Source organism: Spermophilus citellus (assembly GCF_964194105.1).
Source record: "Spermophilus citellus genome assembly, chromosome: 9".
NCBI classification, from domain to species: Eukaryota; Metazoa; Chordata; class Mammalia; order Rodentia; family Sciuridae; genus Spermophilus; species Spermophilus citellus.
The window spans coordinates 124,618,842-124,637,564 of record NC_138191.1 but is presented as its reverse complement, the minus strand read 5'-3'; the positions used below and the strand labels follow the sequence as shown (position 1 = coordinate 124,637,564).

Genomic DNA, 18,723 nt, shown 5'->3' with positions numbered 1-18,723 from the left:
CAGCTATGGAAAGAAGAATGGGCCTAGGGAGTTTAGGATCCAATCTGTCATTAGTGCCGCCCACTTTTTTGAGTCCACGCGCACCAGGCCTGTCTGGGCGTATTTTCTCATTTAACATTTGCAACCAAGGGAAGCCATCATCCCCACTTCACAGACGGGAAACCGCAGGCTCAGAGGGAGACTCACCTGCCCACTGATAAGCGGGGATCTGGGGCTGAAGTTCAAGTTGGCCCCATGATCCCTGATTTTACCCACTTGATCACAAACGGGTACTGGGGACAAGAGGGAGGGACCAATGCAGGAAGAGAAGAGCCACCCGGTCTTTACCTGGGGTGACAGTTTTGCCTGTCTGCCCCACGCTGAGGGTAAAGCTCCAGCTCACATGAGCGTGTGTGCATGTTCTGGGTGACGGAGGCAGTCAAGGGCCTGGGCAAAGGGCCTGCCCCCTATAACGAGGAAGCAAACAGAACAAACTGCTGCAGATGGGCCAGGGTAACTCCCTCCTGCCCTCCCTGCGCTCCTCGGGACTGGAGAGCGAGCAGGCAGCCACCCTCCCAGCTCTTCCCAGGCTTCGGGTGACAGACCCTCCCTGGTATTCTCAGCTCCCATTCACTGAGCACCTGCTGCACACACCAGCCCACGAGCTTCTCAACTCCACACAAGCCACCCGCCACTCCTCACAGTGCCACCCCGAGGAGGGCTTTAGCTTCATCTTGGCCCACAGAGGAGGAAACTGAGGGTCAGAGATGGACACCTGCTTCAGCCAGCTGGGACTAAGTGGCACTGTCTGGCTGCATCTAACCTGCCGTGTGGCCTCAGACAGAGTCCCTTTCCCCTTTTGAGTCTCAGCCTCTCCAGGAGGAAGTTGGTGTGGGCGATGCCAAAGCTCATTTCCACTCAGGCCTGTGAGCCCTTGTGGCCCCTGCCACCCTCCCCTGCCCACTGCTCTCCAAAGCCCAGCAGGACACCAAGTCACCACCCCGGACACTCGGAGGCAAGGAAAGACGAAGTACTGGTTTTTGCCCAAACCAGCCCAGGACACCAGGAACCACAAAACCACAGGATTGCCTTGCCCCTGGCCATGGGAGCAGCAGCCCAGAGGGCAGAGGGGACAGCTACCCCATGCAGTCGGGACTTCCTCTCCCTCACTTCCCAGCAGGCAGGGTGCGCAGAAGCAGGGGAGGCAGGATCAGGCTCTGTGCCCTCCGGGTCTCTGGGGGCTGGGGGGGGTGGGATGGAGGTCACTCTAGAAGAGTCCTGAGGCTGAGTTCAAGGGGAGGTCTTGGGACAGGTCTGTGGCTCTGGAGGGAACTTCTGCCCACTCTGCCCTGTCCCCTCACTCCTGTCCCTGAAGTAGCTAAAATCCCAGATGCTGGAGCCTCCTGGCCCTGGGGACAGGTGCACAGCGGAGGTCAGGCTCACCCCTCACTCCACCAGCCTCCCCGCCTCACTGCTGCCCCCTGCAGTCCACGCTCCACACGGCAGCCAGGGCCTCTGAACAGTCCACACTGAGTCACCTCCCTGGCGCCCTCCAGTGACTTCCCATCACTCAGAACAAAATGCCACCACCCCCAATTCCAGGCAAGGCCCTCCCTGATGGCCCCCGCCATGCCCACCTCTTCCCACTGCCTGCCCCTCACTGCTTCTGCCCGGTCGCGTGGGCCTTCCCGCCGCCCATAACACCCAGGCTCCCGGTCAGTCCTTCTGCACTTGCTGTTTTTCCTGCCGGGAAGCCCCACGACCTTGGCTCTCAGCTTAGGCGCTGGCTCCTGCCCTGGCACCGCCTGGAGCAGCCCCGTCCCTCACTGCCACTCACTAGGCACCGTCCTGTCCTCTCCGACGTGCTCTTTCTGGCTGGCCGATGTTCCCGTTTGGCCTCCTGCTTCCTCCCCTGGAACGGAGCTCCCCGGGGGCAGGGACCTGGCTGCCCACTCGCTCGTCTCAGCAATGAGTCGGGGCCTCGTTAGGTCCCCACAGCCCGGCAGATGGGGATGCTGTCACTCAGGGAAGTGGAGGGGACTGCTCGGCCCCAGCCAAGAGGGTGGCAGGATTCGAACCCAAGGTGGCCTGGTGCCCAGGCGGTCTCTGGAGAGCCTCGCAGGGCAGTGTCCGCATCCGGGGGCTCTTGCCCACAGGACACTCGCCCACAATGACGCTCTCAGGGAGGGGGCCAGGACGCGAGCACTGCCCCACTGTCCCAGCGGTCCTCCTGAAGAGACCGGCGGCCCCACCCTCACCTCCCCGGCTCCGCAGGCCTAGACAGCAGCACAGTGAGGAGGCAGCCATTCACCAGGCTGCGTCCCGGGAGGCCGCAGGTCCACCGCTCACACTTCCTAAGGACCTGCCACCTGCGCCAGCCTGCGGCGGAGGAATGCAGTCAGCAGCAGCCAGCGGCACCCACCGAAGGAGGGAGGCCACCAGACACCAGCGAGCGCAGGGACCCCTCAGCCTCCCGGTGGGAGGAGACCGAGGATGGGGAGGGGGAAGGACAGCCCAAGGCCACAGAGGCTAACAGTGGTAGGCCCCATGGCTGGGGACTCTAGCGCCAGGACCCCTGAGAGCGCCAGGTGAAGCAGAGGCTCAGCGTGGGACAGATGCAGCTGGGAGCTGCCAGGCGCTGGGGACAGGAAGGCCGGGGTGGGGTTGAGGCCCTGGGGCAGGGAGGGCCCTCAGAGTCCCTCCTGCCTCTAAGCATCCACTGAGCTGGAGGACAGAGGACACCCATCTGCTCTGAGAATGGATGGCCCCTTGGGATCCTGGGGCAGCTCCCAGGAGGGTCAGACTCAGGCCACCAGCACAACGGCCAGTTCCCGCTCCTGGCTATGCACCAGGAGACGGGGGTTACAGGTCTGCGGAGACCCCCGAGAAGGCCACAGCAGCACCAGACTGGGCCAACCCAATGTCATCCACGGACACTGCCACGTCCATCCCCCAACACACTCAGCCTAAAGAGACCAGAGGCCGGAGCCCACGCCCCTGGGATGGGCCTCAGAAACGGTGCCACCTGCCGCCGAAGGAAACCAGGCACAAACGGTGCGCTGCGAGAACCAGGCAGACGACGCTCAAACCAGGCCAGCCAAGGAGACAGCAAGGGCAGGGGTCTGGCGAAGGGCCACGTGGGGATTGGGGAAATGTTCTGCGCTTTGGTCCAGTGGTGTGCAGGTGTGCCCTTGGGACAGTCAAGCTGCCTGCGACGTCCCCTCTCTCCGGCAGAACGCACCACTCCGCCCTGGGGAAGGCGCGGGCCGCCAGCCACAGCAGCAGACTGCCATGGAGCCCCCGTGTGCCAGCCAGAGCCCGGCTCTTCCGAAGCACTTCAGATGAAACCCTCCCAACAAAACAGGCGGCAACCACTCAGAGAGGGGACACGTTGTCCCAAGTGACACAGCAAAAAGTGACGCAGCCAGGTTTGAATCTGGGCCCACTGCAAAAGACCTCCAAGGCCCACTCCTACTACCCCGGCAGTCCCCTGTCCCCGTCCTGCCCTGTCCACACTCTGGGCTGTCAGTCCTCCCCACAGCTGCCCTCCTCTCCAGGCCTGGGAACAGGAGCTTGTGCGAAAGAGCAGCTTAGGAAATGCGTCCTTCCTCCCCTTCCCGCTCCCTCCACCCTCCCTCACTCCTCTCAGGGCACATCTCTGAGGTCATTTCAGCCCTGGACCTCAGCCTGATAAGAAGGAACTCCAAACACTGGGCAGCTGGGGACAGGGGCGGTGCTGACTAGGGGTCTTTCTCCACCCCTGGGATCCCCCAGCCCAGCCTGTGGCCCCAGAGAGGCAGGAGGGCTTGAGGTTAGAGTCCCCACCCTTGGCTCTGATTCCTGAGTGACGCAACCCAGCGTCTGGATTCAGAGAGTCATAAAATGTTTATTTGGAATAACAACTACCACCACAACCATTTGTCCCTCTCCTCTCCTGTGCCAAGAGCTCTGCTGGGTACGGCAAGTAGCCGACAGCCTCCAAAGCAGGTGCCGTCGGGATCCCACTTACAGATGAGGAAACCGAGGCTCCAGGGGTCAAGCGCGTGCACACAGCCTCAGCGCGAGGAAGCAGCAGGGTCCGAGGCCAACTCCAGTCTGCGTAGCTTCGAGGCTGTGCCACAGCACTGGGCTCGTCCCCCTACATGTCACTGCTGAAAACAGCCCTTGCGTTGGTCCGTCCCAGCCGTGTCATTTTACAGATGGGAAGACTGAGGCCCAGGAAGGGAGAGGGCTTGGTTCAGGGTCACATCAAAGGTTAGTGGCCCAGCTTGGGCTGGAAGGCAGGTCCCTACCCTTGGCCTCTCTCTCAATGGCCAGACCTGAGCCAGGAGCAGGCCTCGTGCACCTGGCTGGGCGTTGGAGGCAGCAGGGAGGTGGGAGGCTCGGGTTCCAGCCAGAGGTAAATATTGACATGACTGTGTTTACACGGTAACTGGACTCCTCCTGGCTGCCGCCTCCTTTCTCCCAGCCAAGGAGGGAAGGAGTCTGTGGGGAGAGGAGGCTTGTGGGCCAGGGGCATGGGGTCAGAAAGCCCGGGACATCCACAGCTGGGGGGGCCTGGAGTCCGGGAGATGGGGGTCACAGGCCTGGGTTTGAGTCCTGGCCCTGCCAGGGGGTTCCAAGACACTTAGTGAATGGGGACAAAAGGGCTTTCTAACTGTCACAAGCACAAAGGTCAAAGATAAATAATCAGCAGCTCAGCCTGGCCAGGCGTCCACCCTGTCCACCCCGTTAGCTCCTGAGAGCTTCATCCCTGTGGGGAGGGGTGGGCTTTCCCAGGAAAGTGGAGTTTCACTAAATCTAGTGGCACCCTGGGGTGAGGCCAGAGCTCTGAAGAATGGGGTGGTGGCCAGCTGCCTCACGCCAGCCCCTGGCTCCTGAGAGGCTCCTGAGCCTCAGCTTTGGCTTCCACAACTCAAAAAGTGGCTGCAGCCTGGGGTTGGTGCAAAGATCAGGGAGATTATGTTTGTTTGTTTTGAGGGATTGAGAATCCAACCCAGGGCCCCTCTACTGCTGATCCTCATCCCAGCCCTTTTCAGTTTTTATTTTGAGACAGTTCCTTGCTTAGTTGCAGAAGCTGGCCTCAAACTTGCGATCCTCCTACTTCAGCCTCCCAAGTCACTGGGATGATAGAGTGCACCACCACGCCCGGCAAAGGGCACATTCAGGTGCCAGGCAGGCGTGTAGTAAGTGCTCATTTTACGCCTCAGTCTTCCCCAGTACACATCCCATGGCTCCCAATCCCCCTTTAGCAGAGGCATTCTGGGCTTAGCTCCCTCTTGGGCCCTGATGGCAGCCCCTCCCTCAGCTGATTCCCTGAATGTTCTCCAGAAATCTGCTCCTCTGTGTATTATCCCCCCAAGCCCTGGGGGGGGGGGGGAGGAGCCATTCCTAGGCTTGTCAGGGGCCAGGACAGGCCTGCAGACACCCCAGCTACCCTGACCTGCAGGGCCCCGAGACAGGGTGGCAGCCCAGGCGGAGACTCCCAGTGCCATCGTGACGCTGGGGCTGCAGGTTGCCGCTCCTCATTGCCTGCTGACATGGCTCTGGAAGGACAGACAGCCCCCCATTCTTATCTGTGGATGAGTGAAGCACCTAGGGGCACTGCCGCCAGCCGCCACCTCCCCGGGATGGCTTCCCTGACGCACGCGCCCTGGCGGGAGGCCTGCATTACACCCCGGTTGGCGCTTGGTGTTGTCCTGGTGGGAGGAAGGTGGGGGGGAGGCCGGGGCCCACAGGGAAAGGGGCTGCAGGGACCCTGGGCTCCTCGTCTTCACGGCCCTCTAGGCAGCGTGATGGAGTGGCCTGGGGGTGCAGGGCAGTGCCCGGCGACCGACCACTGGTGTCCCCCCAGGCCCCTCTCGTGGCCTCCTAACTGCCCCCTACCATTCCTGCCCTCAGGTACCCTCTCTGCTCCCCTGGCTCCGCATGTCTCCTTGGCAACAGTAACTACACTGGTATTTCCTGCCCACATTGGCCTGTCCCCAGCTGCGGCAGAGAGACCCCGCTGCCCTCCATGCTGACCCTGGCCCCAGCGCCGTTTGGGCCAGGCACTTGTTGGGTGAATACAGGAACGAAGCACCTTGGCCGTGGCCCGGTCACTGGCCTCGCCAGCTGAAAAGACACTGAGCAGAGGCACAAAAGGTCGTCACCATTTGCTGAAGGTCCCCCTCCCTGTAAACCCCAGAGCGTGGACTTCAGCTAAGCCACGATCTCAGCTCAGGCCAGGGTACTGCCGCCGACCCCAGGGCTTCGCATCAGAGCCCTGCTCCTTGTCTGCCAGGGGCGAGCCCTCGGCTGCTGGCAGGAAACGAGGGCTCACCCCTCAACACAAAGCGACAACATCCTTACTTACCCCCAAACCTAGCAATGCAAGGAAACATGAGTAACCCGGTTACCAGACAGGTGCTGGCCGCCCAAGTGGCTGGGAGGCGCGACTATGGCCTGGCGTGCAGCCGTCCTCCTACCTGCAAACAATAACCTTGCCCCTCGTGTTTTTAATAGTGTCCGCACCCATTGTGTCCTCACAATGGTACCCCAAGAAGCAGAGCAATCTGCCCCCCTTGGTAGGGAAGGTACACAGACAGGGCGGGTGGCTGACCCAAGGTCACGCAGCAAGTTGGTAGTTCAACAGGATTCAAACTTGGGCCCTGGACCTGTCCTCAATTCCACCACTGGGAGTGAAGATGACCCGCAGCTCTCAGGCCCCGGCTTGCAACAGGAAGGCACCGTGCGGGCAGAGGGGAAGCTGGGCTGGTCTCCTTCCCCGGAGCCTGCCTGTCTGGCTCACGTTTCAAACATCCAGGCGATGGGTGCCTGTCCTGGCACTGTGCCCTGGCAGCCTCCCACACCTCTCTGTGACTGATGTTGGGTGGTCTGAGGACAGCCAGAGGCAGGGGGTACAAAAAGCCACCTCATCCCCCAGGCTGCACGGAGGTGGGGTGGGTCCACTGAGGGTTTTTATTCTTTTTAATAATGTTATTATATTTTTATGCCTTTATTTTATTTATTTTTAGGTGGTGCTGAGGCTGGAACCCAGGGAGCGCTCCCCCAGGGAGCCCCAGCCCAGCCCCTCCACTGAGTTTTAAGATCAGTGCTGACTCCCTGCCACGGAGAGACCTGGTGGGGAGCGGAGCCTGGGGGAGTCGGGCAGCAGAGCAGGAAGCAGCCCACACGGTCTGCCAAGGAGCCCCATCAGGACCCAGGGCCAGGGGAACCGTGGCCACGCTGGAGGGGAAGGACAGTAGACTTCGGTGTCCACAGAGCAGGAGATCAGGGGCAAACCCTGTGGCAGTCCTGAATCGCCCCCACCTCAGGAATGACGGCCCAGGGACCCCTGTTTGGGGGAAAGCTAAATGACAGGGGCCAAGGAAGCCTGTCACAGGTGGTGTGTCAAGGATCCACACTGGGCCTCCACTCAGCCTGCTGCAGCCTGCTCTCTGCCCCTGCGCCCCTCTACCTGTTTCCCCCCTTCTTCCCGGCTCCCTCACACACTTGCCAGGCCAGCTCCATCCTGGGCTTTCAGAGTTCCATGTCACTCAGCTCCTATGTCACCCAGGTCCCCGAACTGGGATGAATTTTCCAATTCACATGCCACCTGCTCAGTGATGCCTTCTCTCATCTCTCCAGCCAGAAGTCAGCCCTCTCCTGGGGTGATACTGCCACCTCTCCTAAGGACATGCCACATAGCCCGAGGACCAGGTAGACATCGAAGGACTGGTGGACGCTCTCTTAACATGGTATTTCAGTTTTTTCTTCCCCTGCACAAGGTTTGGTATATAATAAGTGTTCAATAAATCTCTGTTGAATGACACACAAAATATTATCTACATATCACTGTCCTCTTCTCCTCACATCATGATAAACATTAATCCTTCTTCCAGACTATCAAACAGGTCAGATTAGGTAGAACTTCCCAACCTGAGCTCAAGGTTGTAAAAGTAAGGAAACTAAGCTATATCTAAGCAAAACATTCTCACTTGGTTTATCTCAACCAATCTCCAAGTCATCCCTAGAAGATAAGACTAATCATCTTCTGTCATTGATGAGCCAACTTGTAACCCGGGAAAAATGGTGCAACTTGACCAAAGTCCCTGTGGGGAAGTGGAGGAGCTGGAACTCGAACCTAGACCTGTTTGATGCCAGAATCTGGAATCTTCCTGATGGGCTGGGAGGCTTCTCAGATGTGAGGTTCTGGAAAGTGTCACCAAGGCAAGGTGGGGACCTCTCCCTCTTCCTCTTTATGATGGTTTTTAAGGAGGAAAAAAGACTTCCTTCCATGTAACTTAGGTCAGAGTGGGCTTGAAGGCACAATGGGTGACATGATCTCACAGACTTACCTTCTTTTATGACTCATATTTTAAGACTTTGAATCAAGTGCTGGTCCCCGGGTAATGCACCCTAACAGTGAAACTGACCAAGCAGAGCATTCCTGTGGGATTCTTAAATCAGAGGTAGGTGGAGTCCAAGACCGTGTCTGGGTGCTTTGGCAGGTAGAATAAAGCCACAGTTCTCTAAAGAGGTAGGTGGTGGTACACAGGAGGAAGATTCTAGTTGGTGCATAAGGAAGAAAATTCTAGAAGTGACTGACAGGGAAAGGGAGTTTGTAAGGAGTCTCTTGGAGCTGAGCAGAGCAGGGAGTGGTCCTGGGTAGTCACTGGGGGCTCTTCAGCTGTTCCCAATGTGCCCCTCAGTCTTGGCAGCAGCATCACAAGAGAAATAGAAGAGCTGCATCCCTGGGACTGACATCCACCATCACTGGCACGTGCTCTCCTGGGGCCTGACCTGATGCCTTGTGCCTACTGCAGAGGGCACAGAACCTGACTGGTAGGCGACAGAATCAGAGGGACTTGTCCATTGGAAAAGGGCCAAAGAGAAGCAGGTGGCCTCTTCCTGGTGATGGAGAGGAAATCTCCAGGCCCTGGAGAGGTGACCAGAGGCCTTGGCTCTGGGCGGAGCCAACTCCCTCCAGACAAGGACCATGTTGGATCAGCCTGGACCAAAAGGATTTCCCTGAGGGCTTCAGAGACCCCCATGAAACTTCCTCCCCTCAGTCCCCCTTTTCTCTGGTGCCTCTGCCCATCCCTGCCAGCACCTGGCCCCTCCTCTGAAGACTCTTGCTGGGAGACGCTGGGGAGACCAGACCTGCCCCTGGTCTCTGACAGCCTCCAACCTGGCCTGGCCACAATCACCAACCCTTATGCCACAGCGGGATCAGCAGTCCCGGAGTGTCCCAGTCTAGCCCTGGGAATGCTCACGGTGCAGCCATACACCACTTCCCAATGGAGCCCCAGAACTCCCCCAGCTTTCCGGACACTCAGGTTCAGGTGGATTCAGAGCCTCGGAATCACCACCACCCTCAAACCCGACCCAGCCCGCTGCCAAGGGTCTGCACGCCAAGCAGGGTGAAAGGACTTCCGGATGCCCCAAATCAGACCGCACCAACGGTCCCCAAGCCGAACCGGCCACCGCGAGTCCTCCCCACCCAGCCCGGGCCAGCTGCCCAGAACCAAGCTCCGCGCGACCGGCCTCAGGCCATGAAGCCAGCGCGGGGCGTGGGGCGCGGGGCGAGCCGAGCCCTGCCCGGGCGCCCCTCGGCTCCACGCTCCCGAGGGCCGAGCGGGGGCTGCACTGCAGCGGGCGCCCAGCCCTCGCGAGTCGGGCGGGCCCGGGTGCCATCCGCGGCGGCCGGCGGAGACCGTCGAAGCTGGACCGGAACAGTGCGCAGGCTGGAACCGCACTCACCATAGCGCGCGTGCTCGGCTCCGGCCCGGCTCGGGCTCCCGGCTCGCGGCTCCCGGCTGGCGGCTCCGGCTCCGGCTCCGGCTCTGGCTCCCGGCGCGCTGCGCAGCTCGGACGGCGCGGCTGGCTGGCCCCGGCCGCGCGCCTGGCTCCCCGCGGGCGAGCGCGCGGCTCCGGCGCCCACTCCCGGGAAGGCGGGGCCCGCCGCGGGCCAATGGCGGGGCGCGGGAGCCCGGGCCCGGGCGGCGCAGCCAATCACACGCGGAGGCCGGACTGCCCCTCCCGCCCCCCGCGAGCCCCTTAACCCTTGGTGCGCCGGGAGCTCGAGGCCAGGGCTGCCTGGGGACCTCCGAGGGGCCGGCGCGGGCTCCAGCCTCGGGCTTCGGGGTGCAGAGTCCAGACCCGCCGAGACTGGCTTTGAGGGCAGGAGGAGTCGGGGAGAGGCTGTGTGGTGTCCAGTGCGGGGCGCGGGAGTCTTGGCGACCTTTGTCTCCTGCCTGGCGCCTGCACTGGAGTATGACCCGGGGCTCTGCAGCTGCGTGTGTGTGTGTGTGTGTGTGTGTGTGTGTGTGTGTGTGTGTGTGTGAGAGAGAGAGAGAGAGAGAGAGAGAGAGAGAGAGAAGGGGGAAGGGATGGATTCCGCATGCCTGTGTGTTTATGTGTGAAGGAAAGACAGACGGCTATATTTGGGGATTGTTACTGCATGTGTGTGTGTGTGTGTGTGTGTGTGTGTGTGTGTGTGTGTGTGAGAGAGAGAGAGAGAGAGAGAGAGGGACGAGTGGGTGTGGGAGGGAAGCAGAGAGGAGCGCGGGCTCTCCAGGCGTGTGCATTGGTAGATTCAGCAGAGAAACTGTCTCTACATGTATATTGTGGAGATGCGGGTGAAGCAGGAAAAATAAAACAGAAAACATGCCTCTCTGTATGTTTTTATGATGTGTAATTTGTACATTTGCATTATGTTGTGTATGCACGAGGGTGTGGTGGAAAGAGACTCTGTGTCTCTTTTATAATCAAGAAGAGAGCAAATCCCTGTGGGTTTTTTTGGTGTCTCTTGTGCATGTGTGTATGTGCCCCCAGGAGAGGGATGTGGTTAGGATTTGCTACAACTTTGTGTGTGGCCCAATTTGTGAGACAGAGGGAGAAAAACACTGTGTGTGCCATGAAAGCGTTGAGCATTTATTGTGTCTGTTTCACCATCCTCTATGTTTGGGTTAAGGAACTAATGTGGAGCTGGCATGATGAGTACCTGTTAAGGAAAGCAAAGGCAGCCTGGAGGAATTGGGACTTGGGTTTTGAAGCATGACTAAGAGTTTGTGAGCTCCCAAGGAAAGACCTGGGAAGTCTTGCCTACTCCCCACAGGGGACGAAGTGTTGAACTGGCTGGGGATGACAGTGGACTGAGGAGAAAAGAGAACCTACCACTGGGAGGGAACAGTAGAAGCAGTTGGCTGGACCCTTGTCCAGGAACTAGCTCAGAGTGACCCTGGGAATACCAGGGAGAGAAGAGCTAGGTGCAGAGTCCTGGGCAACTGGTATGAGGACCCGGAGGGCGGGGAGGGACTCTGAGCAAATAACTCTCTGCAGCACTGGCCCCCTTTGTTTGACAGTGCTCAGAATTCTTCACTGTAGAGGGAAGGACACAGGGAGGACGGGCAGGAGGCGTGTGGAGTGCCACAGGTAGGGAGCAAGGTGAAGAGCAGAGGGCCACCCAAGCCACTCACTGGGCTGGCAGCAGAACCAGGGCCTCCCAACATCAAGCCAAGTCTCTTCCATCCCCCAGGCTGCCCTGGGAGACGCAGCCCCTGGTCTTACACGGCTCAAGGGGAAGCACTTGAAGTTTGCTGCCAACTCCAACACTTACCTCTGTCTCCTTGGGGCCCTCAGAGGTCATCTCCCCCCAAGCTCTCTGGGAACACCAGCTGTAGTAAGCGTTGAGCATTTATTGTGTGCCAGACATTTATCATTTGGTAGGTGCTTTGCGGCATTTTCTTAGTGATTCTGACAATTCTATATTACAGATGTTATGATTCCCGTAATATCCCATGGCCACCCACGTCCACACTGCGGGTGGGAAAATCAGTATTCAGAGAGGGAAAGTGATTTGCTCCAGGAGGCACAGCTATTCTGAAGGGATTCTCATCCACAGGCCTCCTGCTTCTGCTCAACATTCATGCCCTCTCTGACCGACACATGGTGATTGTGGTTGGGAGAACATGTTTCCCTGGTTAGACTCCTAGAGATGGAGAGCTACTCCAGCCTCTGGTCACAGCGATTGCTCAGTCAGAGAGCATCAGGGTTCAAATTGGCAGAAAAGCCAATTTAATCTGGCCAACCAAAAACAAAGAACTCTTTTGCCTATATAACTACAAAGTACAGGGGAAAGCTAGCTTTAGGCATGGCTCCTTGAGGAGCTCAGACGACGCCATTAGGATTCAATATCCTTCGCTCCATCTCTCAGAACAGCTTCCTTTTCTCCTGGCCTGTTTTTGGCAGTTCTCGCCTCATGATGACAAGGTGGCTGCCAGCAATACCAGGCTCACATCCTACTGCCTCAGCACCTCCAACAGAAACAGGGATTCATTTTTCCCAATAGTTTCAACAACATTCCCCAATCCAAGACTCATTGGCTCTCATTGAGACATGTGTCAGTTCTTTGGCCAATCACCAGGACCAAGGGTTCTGATTGGTCAGACCACTCAGAGTGGGACCCTCTGAGGTGACCTAGCACGTGTTCTGGTTGGGGTCCAGTTTCTAGCTTTCCCAGCCGTAAGACTCACCAGGATCCAAAAGGAATAGCCCAGAATTTGAAAAGAGGCTTACTGGTCAGTACGTGGTGACAGCTGATATTGGTGTCATTCTAACTCTGCTCGGCCTGTTACCCTGTACGTAATAGGTGCTCGGGACTGTCTAGCACACAGTGGGTCCTCAAGGCCTCCCTTTTGGTTGGCTGATTTTTTTTTTAACCGATGCCACACATGTGCCAAGTCAGTCATCTCCCGGCCAACCTGGGCAGCCCAAGGCATGCAGACAGAGTGAGACGCAGAAGAGATTTTAATTTTGCTTTGTTTTCATAACTTAAATGAAACTACAGTCAAGGGCTCCTGGGAAAATCACTGGACTGTCCAGGGAATGGTACTAGCTTGGCTGAGAGGACGTAGCCCTCGAAGAGGCTGGCAGGGGAGGGCACCGGCTTCAGACCGTCTGGCCCCAGCTCCGGACAGTCAGGAGGGGCCTCCCAGACTGATCGGGCCATTTCCTCCACTCACCCAACCCCGCCCAGAGGTAGCCACGCTCTCCCCTTCCCTCACCCTGGGACCTGGTGTGAGCCTGGGGCCTGGATGTCCCAGCTGGATCACCCCTCTAGCTTCTTGGGTCACCAACTTCTCTGATTCCACAGGCAGTTGAGTTTCAGGGAGGAATGAGATTCCTGAAGCCCAAGGACAGCTGTTATTCATCAAGTCTACCATGAGCCCATCCTGGGGGCGTCTCAAGACTTCAAACAGACACAACGGGATAGGTTCAGGATATCCACTCTGTCTCTGCACTTGACTTACTTTTTATGCCGTTCCTCCCTCTGCCCTGGTTTCTTTACTTTTGAAAAAAAAATGAGGGGTTGGGGGTGCAGCTGGGGCTGGAGCCCTTGCCCAGCTGTGAGAGGAGTCGAGGGGCCCTGGCTCCATCCTCTGCACCGCAAAGGGAGAGAGAGCTCTGTTTTCCTGATTTCAAATACAACAACACTGTGTCAAGAAGGCAGAAATGAACAGGCGAGAAGAGGAGCCCCCGCCGCCCCACTCCTCGGGTATCAACCTCCACAACCTCTCCCTGCCATTGTGCACTTGGCTGCGCTGACAGACGTCTGTCCGTTTGGAGAGGAAAGCCATCAATAACCCGTGGCCAGCTTCCCTCCCTCCCTGCCTCCCCCCAGGAAGGAAACCCGGTGGTCCCGGCAGCCCCAGCCCTGCCCCATCCTGTGGGTCTGCTGGGGGGGAGGGCGGGGTGGGGGGGGAGTGGGGGCTCAGAGGGAACCGGGACACGGCCTTGGGGGCTGCTCAGCTGTGTGCCGGGGGACAAAAGGGTGAAGAAGGGAAAGACGGAGAAGCCAGCAGGAAGGGAATTGGGGAAACTTTTATTGAGATTCTGGATGAAAGCCGCTTTAACATTCTCAAAAGAATTGGGCAAATATTTAAATTATTTTGTGTTTCTAATAGAGCAGGGGCTGGGACTGGACTCCGTGTGTCTCCACTTTATCCAGATAATTTTTTTTATAAACAAAAACTGAGATTACATCATAAAAATAAGTGCTAAAATACATTGCCTTCACACTATATGCCAGACGCTGTGCTAAGAACTCTTGTGAACTAATTTATTGACTTCTTCAATAGCCCAAAGGTGGAGGGATATCACTATTACCCCATTTCATGGAGGAGGAAACTGAGGTTCAGAAATGTAAAGCAATTTGTTCAAAGTCACACAGCTGGCCAGTGGGGAACTGGGACGAGCCAACTTGTCTATGATTTTATCTTTCTGGGAAATGTCTGTTTTAAAATGCTGTTTTGTTTTTTTTTTTTTTTTTTTTTTTTTGTAAGGTGATTCAAATCCATTCTGTGGTTGGGTGGGGATGTATATAAAAGAAAGCGAGGCGGCACTGCCTGGAACCCACCGCTGAGTCCTCGAGGCGGGCATTTCCACCACTCTCTACGCTGAGAAGTTGAAACGAAGTCTCGGGCCGAGGTCAGCAGAGCACAGGGGCAGCTTATAGGTTGTGGGATTCGAACTCAGGGTGGTTTTTCTGAAGAACCGAGTGGGAGCTGAGTCTCTGTGGTCGCCGTCGTGGGGAGCAGGGTTCAGTTACCCAGGCAACAGGCCAGGGAGGCTGGACCTGGACCTGTGGACATTTTTCTGTTCTAGTTCCTCTTTTGATTTATGAATCTCCTCTGCAGTTTCCCAGGAGGAAACTCCTCTGATGGCAACTTTCAGGCAGACCAGAGCCTGGGAGACAGAGGAGGAAGTAGGCCAGGCGGAGCAGCTAAGCAGAAGAAATGCCCAAGCCTTAGCTGGCAGGGCACAGGGAGACTGCCACTTGCCGGGGGAGTGGAAAGCCATTTCCAGTGTCTTTGCTGCAGAAGCTGTTCTATGGCATCCAGCCCCTCCCAGCTGAGGGAGGAAGCAACTCATCCCAGGACCAGGCCACTATATTTCCCTCTTTGCCTTGGCTGCTAGGAAGCTCTTAAGAGAAATATTCCCTTTAATCTCAGCAACCAATTCAGTCCAGGTGCTAGAGAGATTTCTTTCAATCTTTCCTTTTAGATAAAGGTTTTGAAATGTTTGCTTTAACACTGAGTAGACACCCATTGCATTTTTGAAAGTGGAAGAGATGTTATAACAAACAAACATTTCATAGTGTGAATCTGACAGCGAGGTGGAGCAGATGGTGAAGGAATGGGAGCAGCACAGGACTGGGCAAGGCTGGGCGGGCCCGGGAGGAAGAGGAGGGTAAGAGCCACTTAGCAGGGGTGACCCAAGGCAGGGGGAGGAGGTGCTTGGTGCTGGGGATAACTGTCAGGGGGAGGGGGTGCGAGGAGCTGAAGAGGAAAAGGTTGAGTGTAACCTCAGGGAAGTCAGGAGGGAAGGGGGAGTGCCCCAGGCAGTGAAGCTTCCAGGGGCTGCTGGTCCCCCAGGCAGTGAGGCAGCAGGTGAGCGAGGTGGTGTGCAGCAGCGGCCAGGCCTTGCCTTCAGGGAAAATCCTGGCGTCTGTCCTGGGTCTGAATCCTCCAGCCCTTGGGAAGGTTCCTGGGAGCTGGCCTTAGCGCAAGGCTGGGCGTAGCTGTCCCAGGCCGAGTTCTGTTGCCAGCTCCTGGGGATCTCCAGCTGATGCAGCCACGCCCTTCCAGCTGGGGTGCAGGAGAGGCAGAGGGAAAGGCCTTGAGGTGCCCAGATGCAAATGCAGCTAACTCGGGCTATGGGAACTCCCCAGGGCAGCCCAGGCAGCCAGAGCCCAGGATGAAAATCCAGCGCTTTGACCAGGACCAGGGGCAGGTCAGACCCACAAAATGACCCATCCGACCAGAACTGGGGGCCAGCCTGGATGAGGGTCTGCTTTTCTGAGCTTCATCTCTAAGCTGGAAAGGATATCGCCTACCTGAAGGGTTGTTTTGAAGAGGTGGGTTTACAGATGCACAAGACTTAGCAAAAAATAGTTACTTAATAAACATTGACTCCAAATCGGAAGTGCTAGGAAAGAAGCCCTTGATCCAGCCACTCCTGTTCTCCATACCCCTGCCACATCTCAAGTCTGCTGCTCACATTTCAGAAGGGAGATTAGTCAGATGTTCCTCAGGCTCCTCTCTCTCACCTCAGAGCTTTTGCTCAAATTGTTCCCTCCCCTTCCCTCTCCTTGTCACCTACCTCTACTCTCTTGGTCTCACTACCTGACCCCAATTCTGCAGCCCCAGAACAGCACAGGGTTGATGCTCTGTAAATGTCCGTCCGACTCCTCTTTGCAAGCACTATCTCATTTAGCCCTCGCATGACCTCTAGTTTACCAGACGAAGATAAGGAGGGTCAGAGCAGTGAAGAGACTTGCCCAGGTCACCCAATCCATAAGTAGCAATGCAGATTTTTTTTTTTTTTTTGTACCATGGATTGAACTCAGGGGCACTTGACCACTGAGCCACATCCCCAGCTCTATTTTGTATTTTATTTGGAGACAGGATCTCACTGAGTAGCTTAGCGCCTCATTTTTGCTGAGGCTGGCTTTGAACTCACGATCCTCCTGCCTCAGCCTCCCGAGGCTCTGGGATTACGGGCGTGCTCCACTGCAGCTGACAAAATGCAGAATTTGAACTCACCTCTGCCTTTAAGGCTCCTGCCCCTTACTGCAGCTTCCTCTGTCATCCCTACAGATCTTTGATGTGGAGGGGAGGGTTCAAAGACTCCAACTGCAGCTCCATATAAGTGGGTGGCCTTGGGCAGAGAGAAAGTCAGCAGAGTCTCTGGGTGTCAGTCTCCTCTTTATTCAATGAGTGGCTGGACTAGCAGTGTTTGCCTCATCTGGGGAGCCCACATCCGACCCCAGATCAGGTCATTGGAAGCCAAGACTAGGAAGGTGGGTCCTAGGGTTCGCCTCCTCCGGAGGCAAGGATGGAGCTGAGAACACTGAGCCTGTGGGCAAGAAGTCCTCACCCCCCCCCCCCCCCCCCCCGGCCTGGCAGGTGGGAAAGAGCAGGGATGAGAGGCCAAGGGGTGTGGATCCCAACCCCGGATCTGCTCCCTGCTGTCAATGATGCCCTGGTTCAGCAGACAGGAGAGCCAGGCTGGGTGCAGGGGGAGGTCCTGCAGTCAGGAAGCACATGTGAGGCTCCAGATCTCACCCTGGAGCTGGAGGCCCATGAGAGAGGTTCAGGCACAGGGAGGAACTCTGATGGGGCAGGTCTGCTTGGAGTCTGTGGCTCCCCTGTAGCCAGGGCGCGCTGCCGGGGATCTCACAGCCTCCAGGCCTGTGACTCACACTGTTTGGTCACAGCCCTCCTGGCGGCATGAAGTCACATCACACATGCCTCAGCTGTACCTCACCCACCACGTGCCCAGGCACCTCTAATACCCACCGTGGCCCGGGCTCTGGCTGTGGCAGGCCCGGGCGGACATGCCACCCAGCATGTGTGGATCAGGTGTTGGCACTGGCTGCAAGAACACTCTGGCAGGGAGGCCGGTGCCACCCAAGGCACCCGCAGACCTTGCGTCAAACACTCGCCGTGGCGTATGCGCTGTGTGGTCTCGGGCAGGTCCAGGCACCTCTTTTTTTTTATTTTTAATTTTTTGGCACCAAGAATGGAACCCAGAGGTGCTTTTCCACTGGTGTGCATCTCTGGGCCTTTTAATTTCTCATTTTGAGACAGGATATTGCTAAATTGCTGAGGGTCTTGCTAAGTTACCCACATTGGCCTTCAACATGGGATCTTCCTGCCTCAGCCTCCCAAGTGGTTGGGATTGCAGGTGTGCACTGCCTCACCCAATTCAAAACCTCTGTGAGAATTTATAAGATGTGTGTAAATGTTGGCCCAGAAGCTTCTAGAACACTGGCCTTTCTCCTCCTGCCAGGTCTTTGACCCCTCACCCGAACTCCCTCCCTGTCTCCCTCCTTTGGAGTCTCAGTTCAATGTCAGGGCTCCTGAGAGTCCTTCCGTGGCTCTCTGCAAAGGTCCCCTTTCTTCTCTGTCCCTGCACCGACCCCACGTCTTTGTTGCATTTAGCAGGTTTCATTATTCTACACTGACCTGCTGACAATGACCCTTATTTATTTATTTATTTTATTTCGCAGTGCTTGGGATTGCACCCAGGGCCTTGGGCATGGCAAGCACATGCTCTACTCCCAGCCCCTAATTAGATTATGACGCCCCCAAATGTAGGCACCATGTCATTTCTGTTGAGTGTCTCTCTATTGAGGTGTGACAGACATGCCACAACATTCACCTAAGAGTCTAATTCACTCATTTTTCGTAAATACACCAAGTTTTCAACCATCACTCCAATCCGGCTTTAGAATAGTTGCAGCCCTCAAAAATCTCCTCGTGCTGGGGCCGGTGGCGCTCGCCTGTAATCCCAGCCACTCGGGAGGCTGAAGCAGGAGCATCACAAGTTCAAGGCCAGCCTCTGCAATTTATCGAGGTCCTAAGCAATTTAGCAAGACCCTGTCTCAAAATTTAAAAAATAAAAAGGGCTGGGATGTGGCTCAGAGGTTGAGCACCCCTGGATTCAATCCCCCCCAAATATTTTTTCAGTGCCCCATGTATTTTAAAAAACCCGTATGTGTAGTTTGCTATAGACGCTATAACTGCTAGTTGGGGGTGTGTAAATTATGAAGGGGTACTCATGAAGAAAAGAGTCCCTGAGAAGAAAACATTCACTTCTGGAGGGAGAGAGAAAAATCAAAGAACAGCTGGAAAGGAAACAAGAAAGTGACCAACATCATAAAGGAGCTGGCAAGGGCTGGCGGAGTCTGTGAGC

The 18,723-nt window shown here is 56.9% G+C and overlaps 1 protein-coding gene across 1 annotated transcript in view; it reads right to left on the bottom strand.

Moving 5' to 3' along the window:
* The window catches only part of ECE1 (endothelin converting enzyme 1), a 96,867-nt gene extending 86,994 nt beyond the window's left edge, over positions 1-9,873 (bottom strand). The window contains exon 1 of the mRNA XM_081306254.1: positions 9,724-9,873. Within this exon, the coding sequence (XP_081162380.1) occupies positions 9,724-9,726 (3 nt within the window). The 5' untranslated portion in view covers positions 9,727-9,873. The remainder of the gene's footprint in view (positions 1-9,723) is intronic.
* Positions 9,874-18,723: the final 8,850 nt, after the last annotated feature.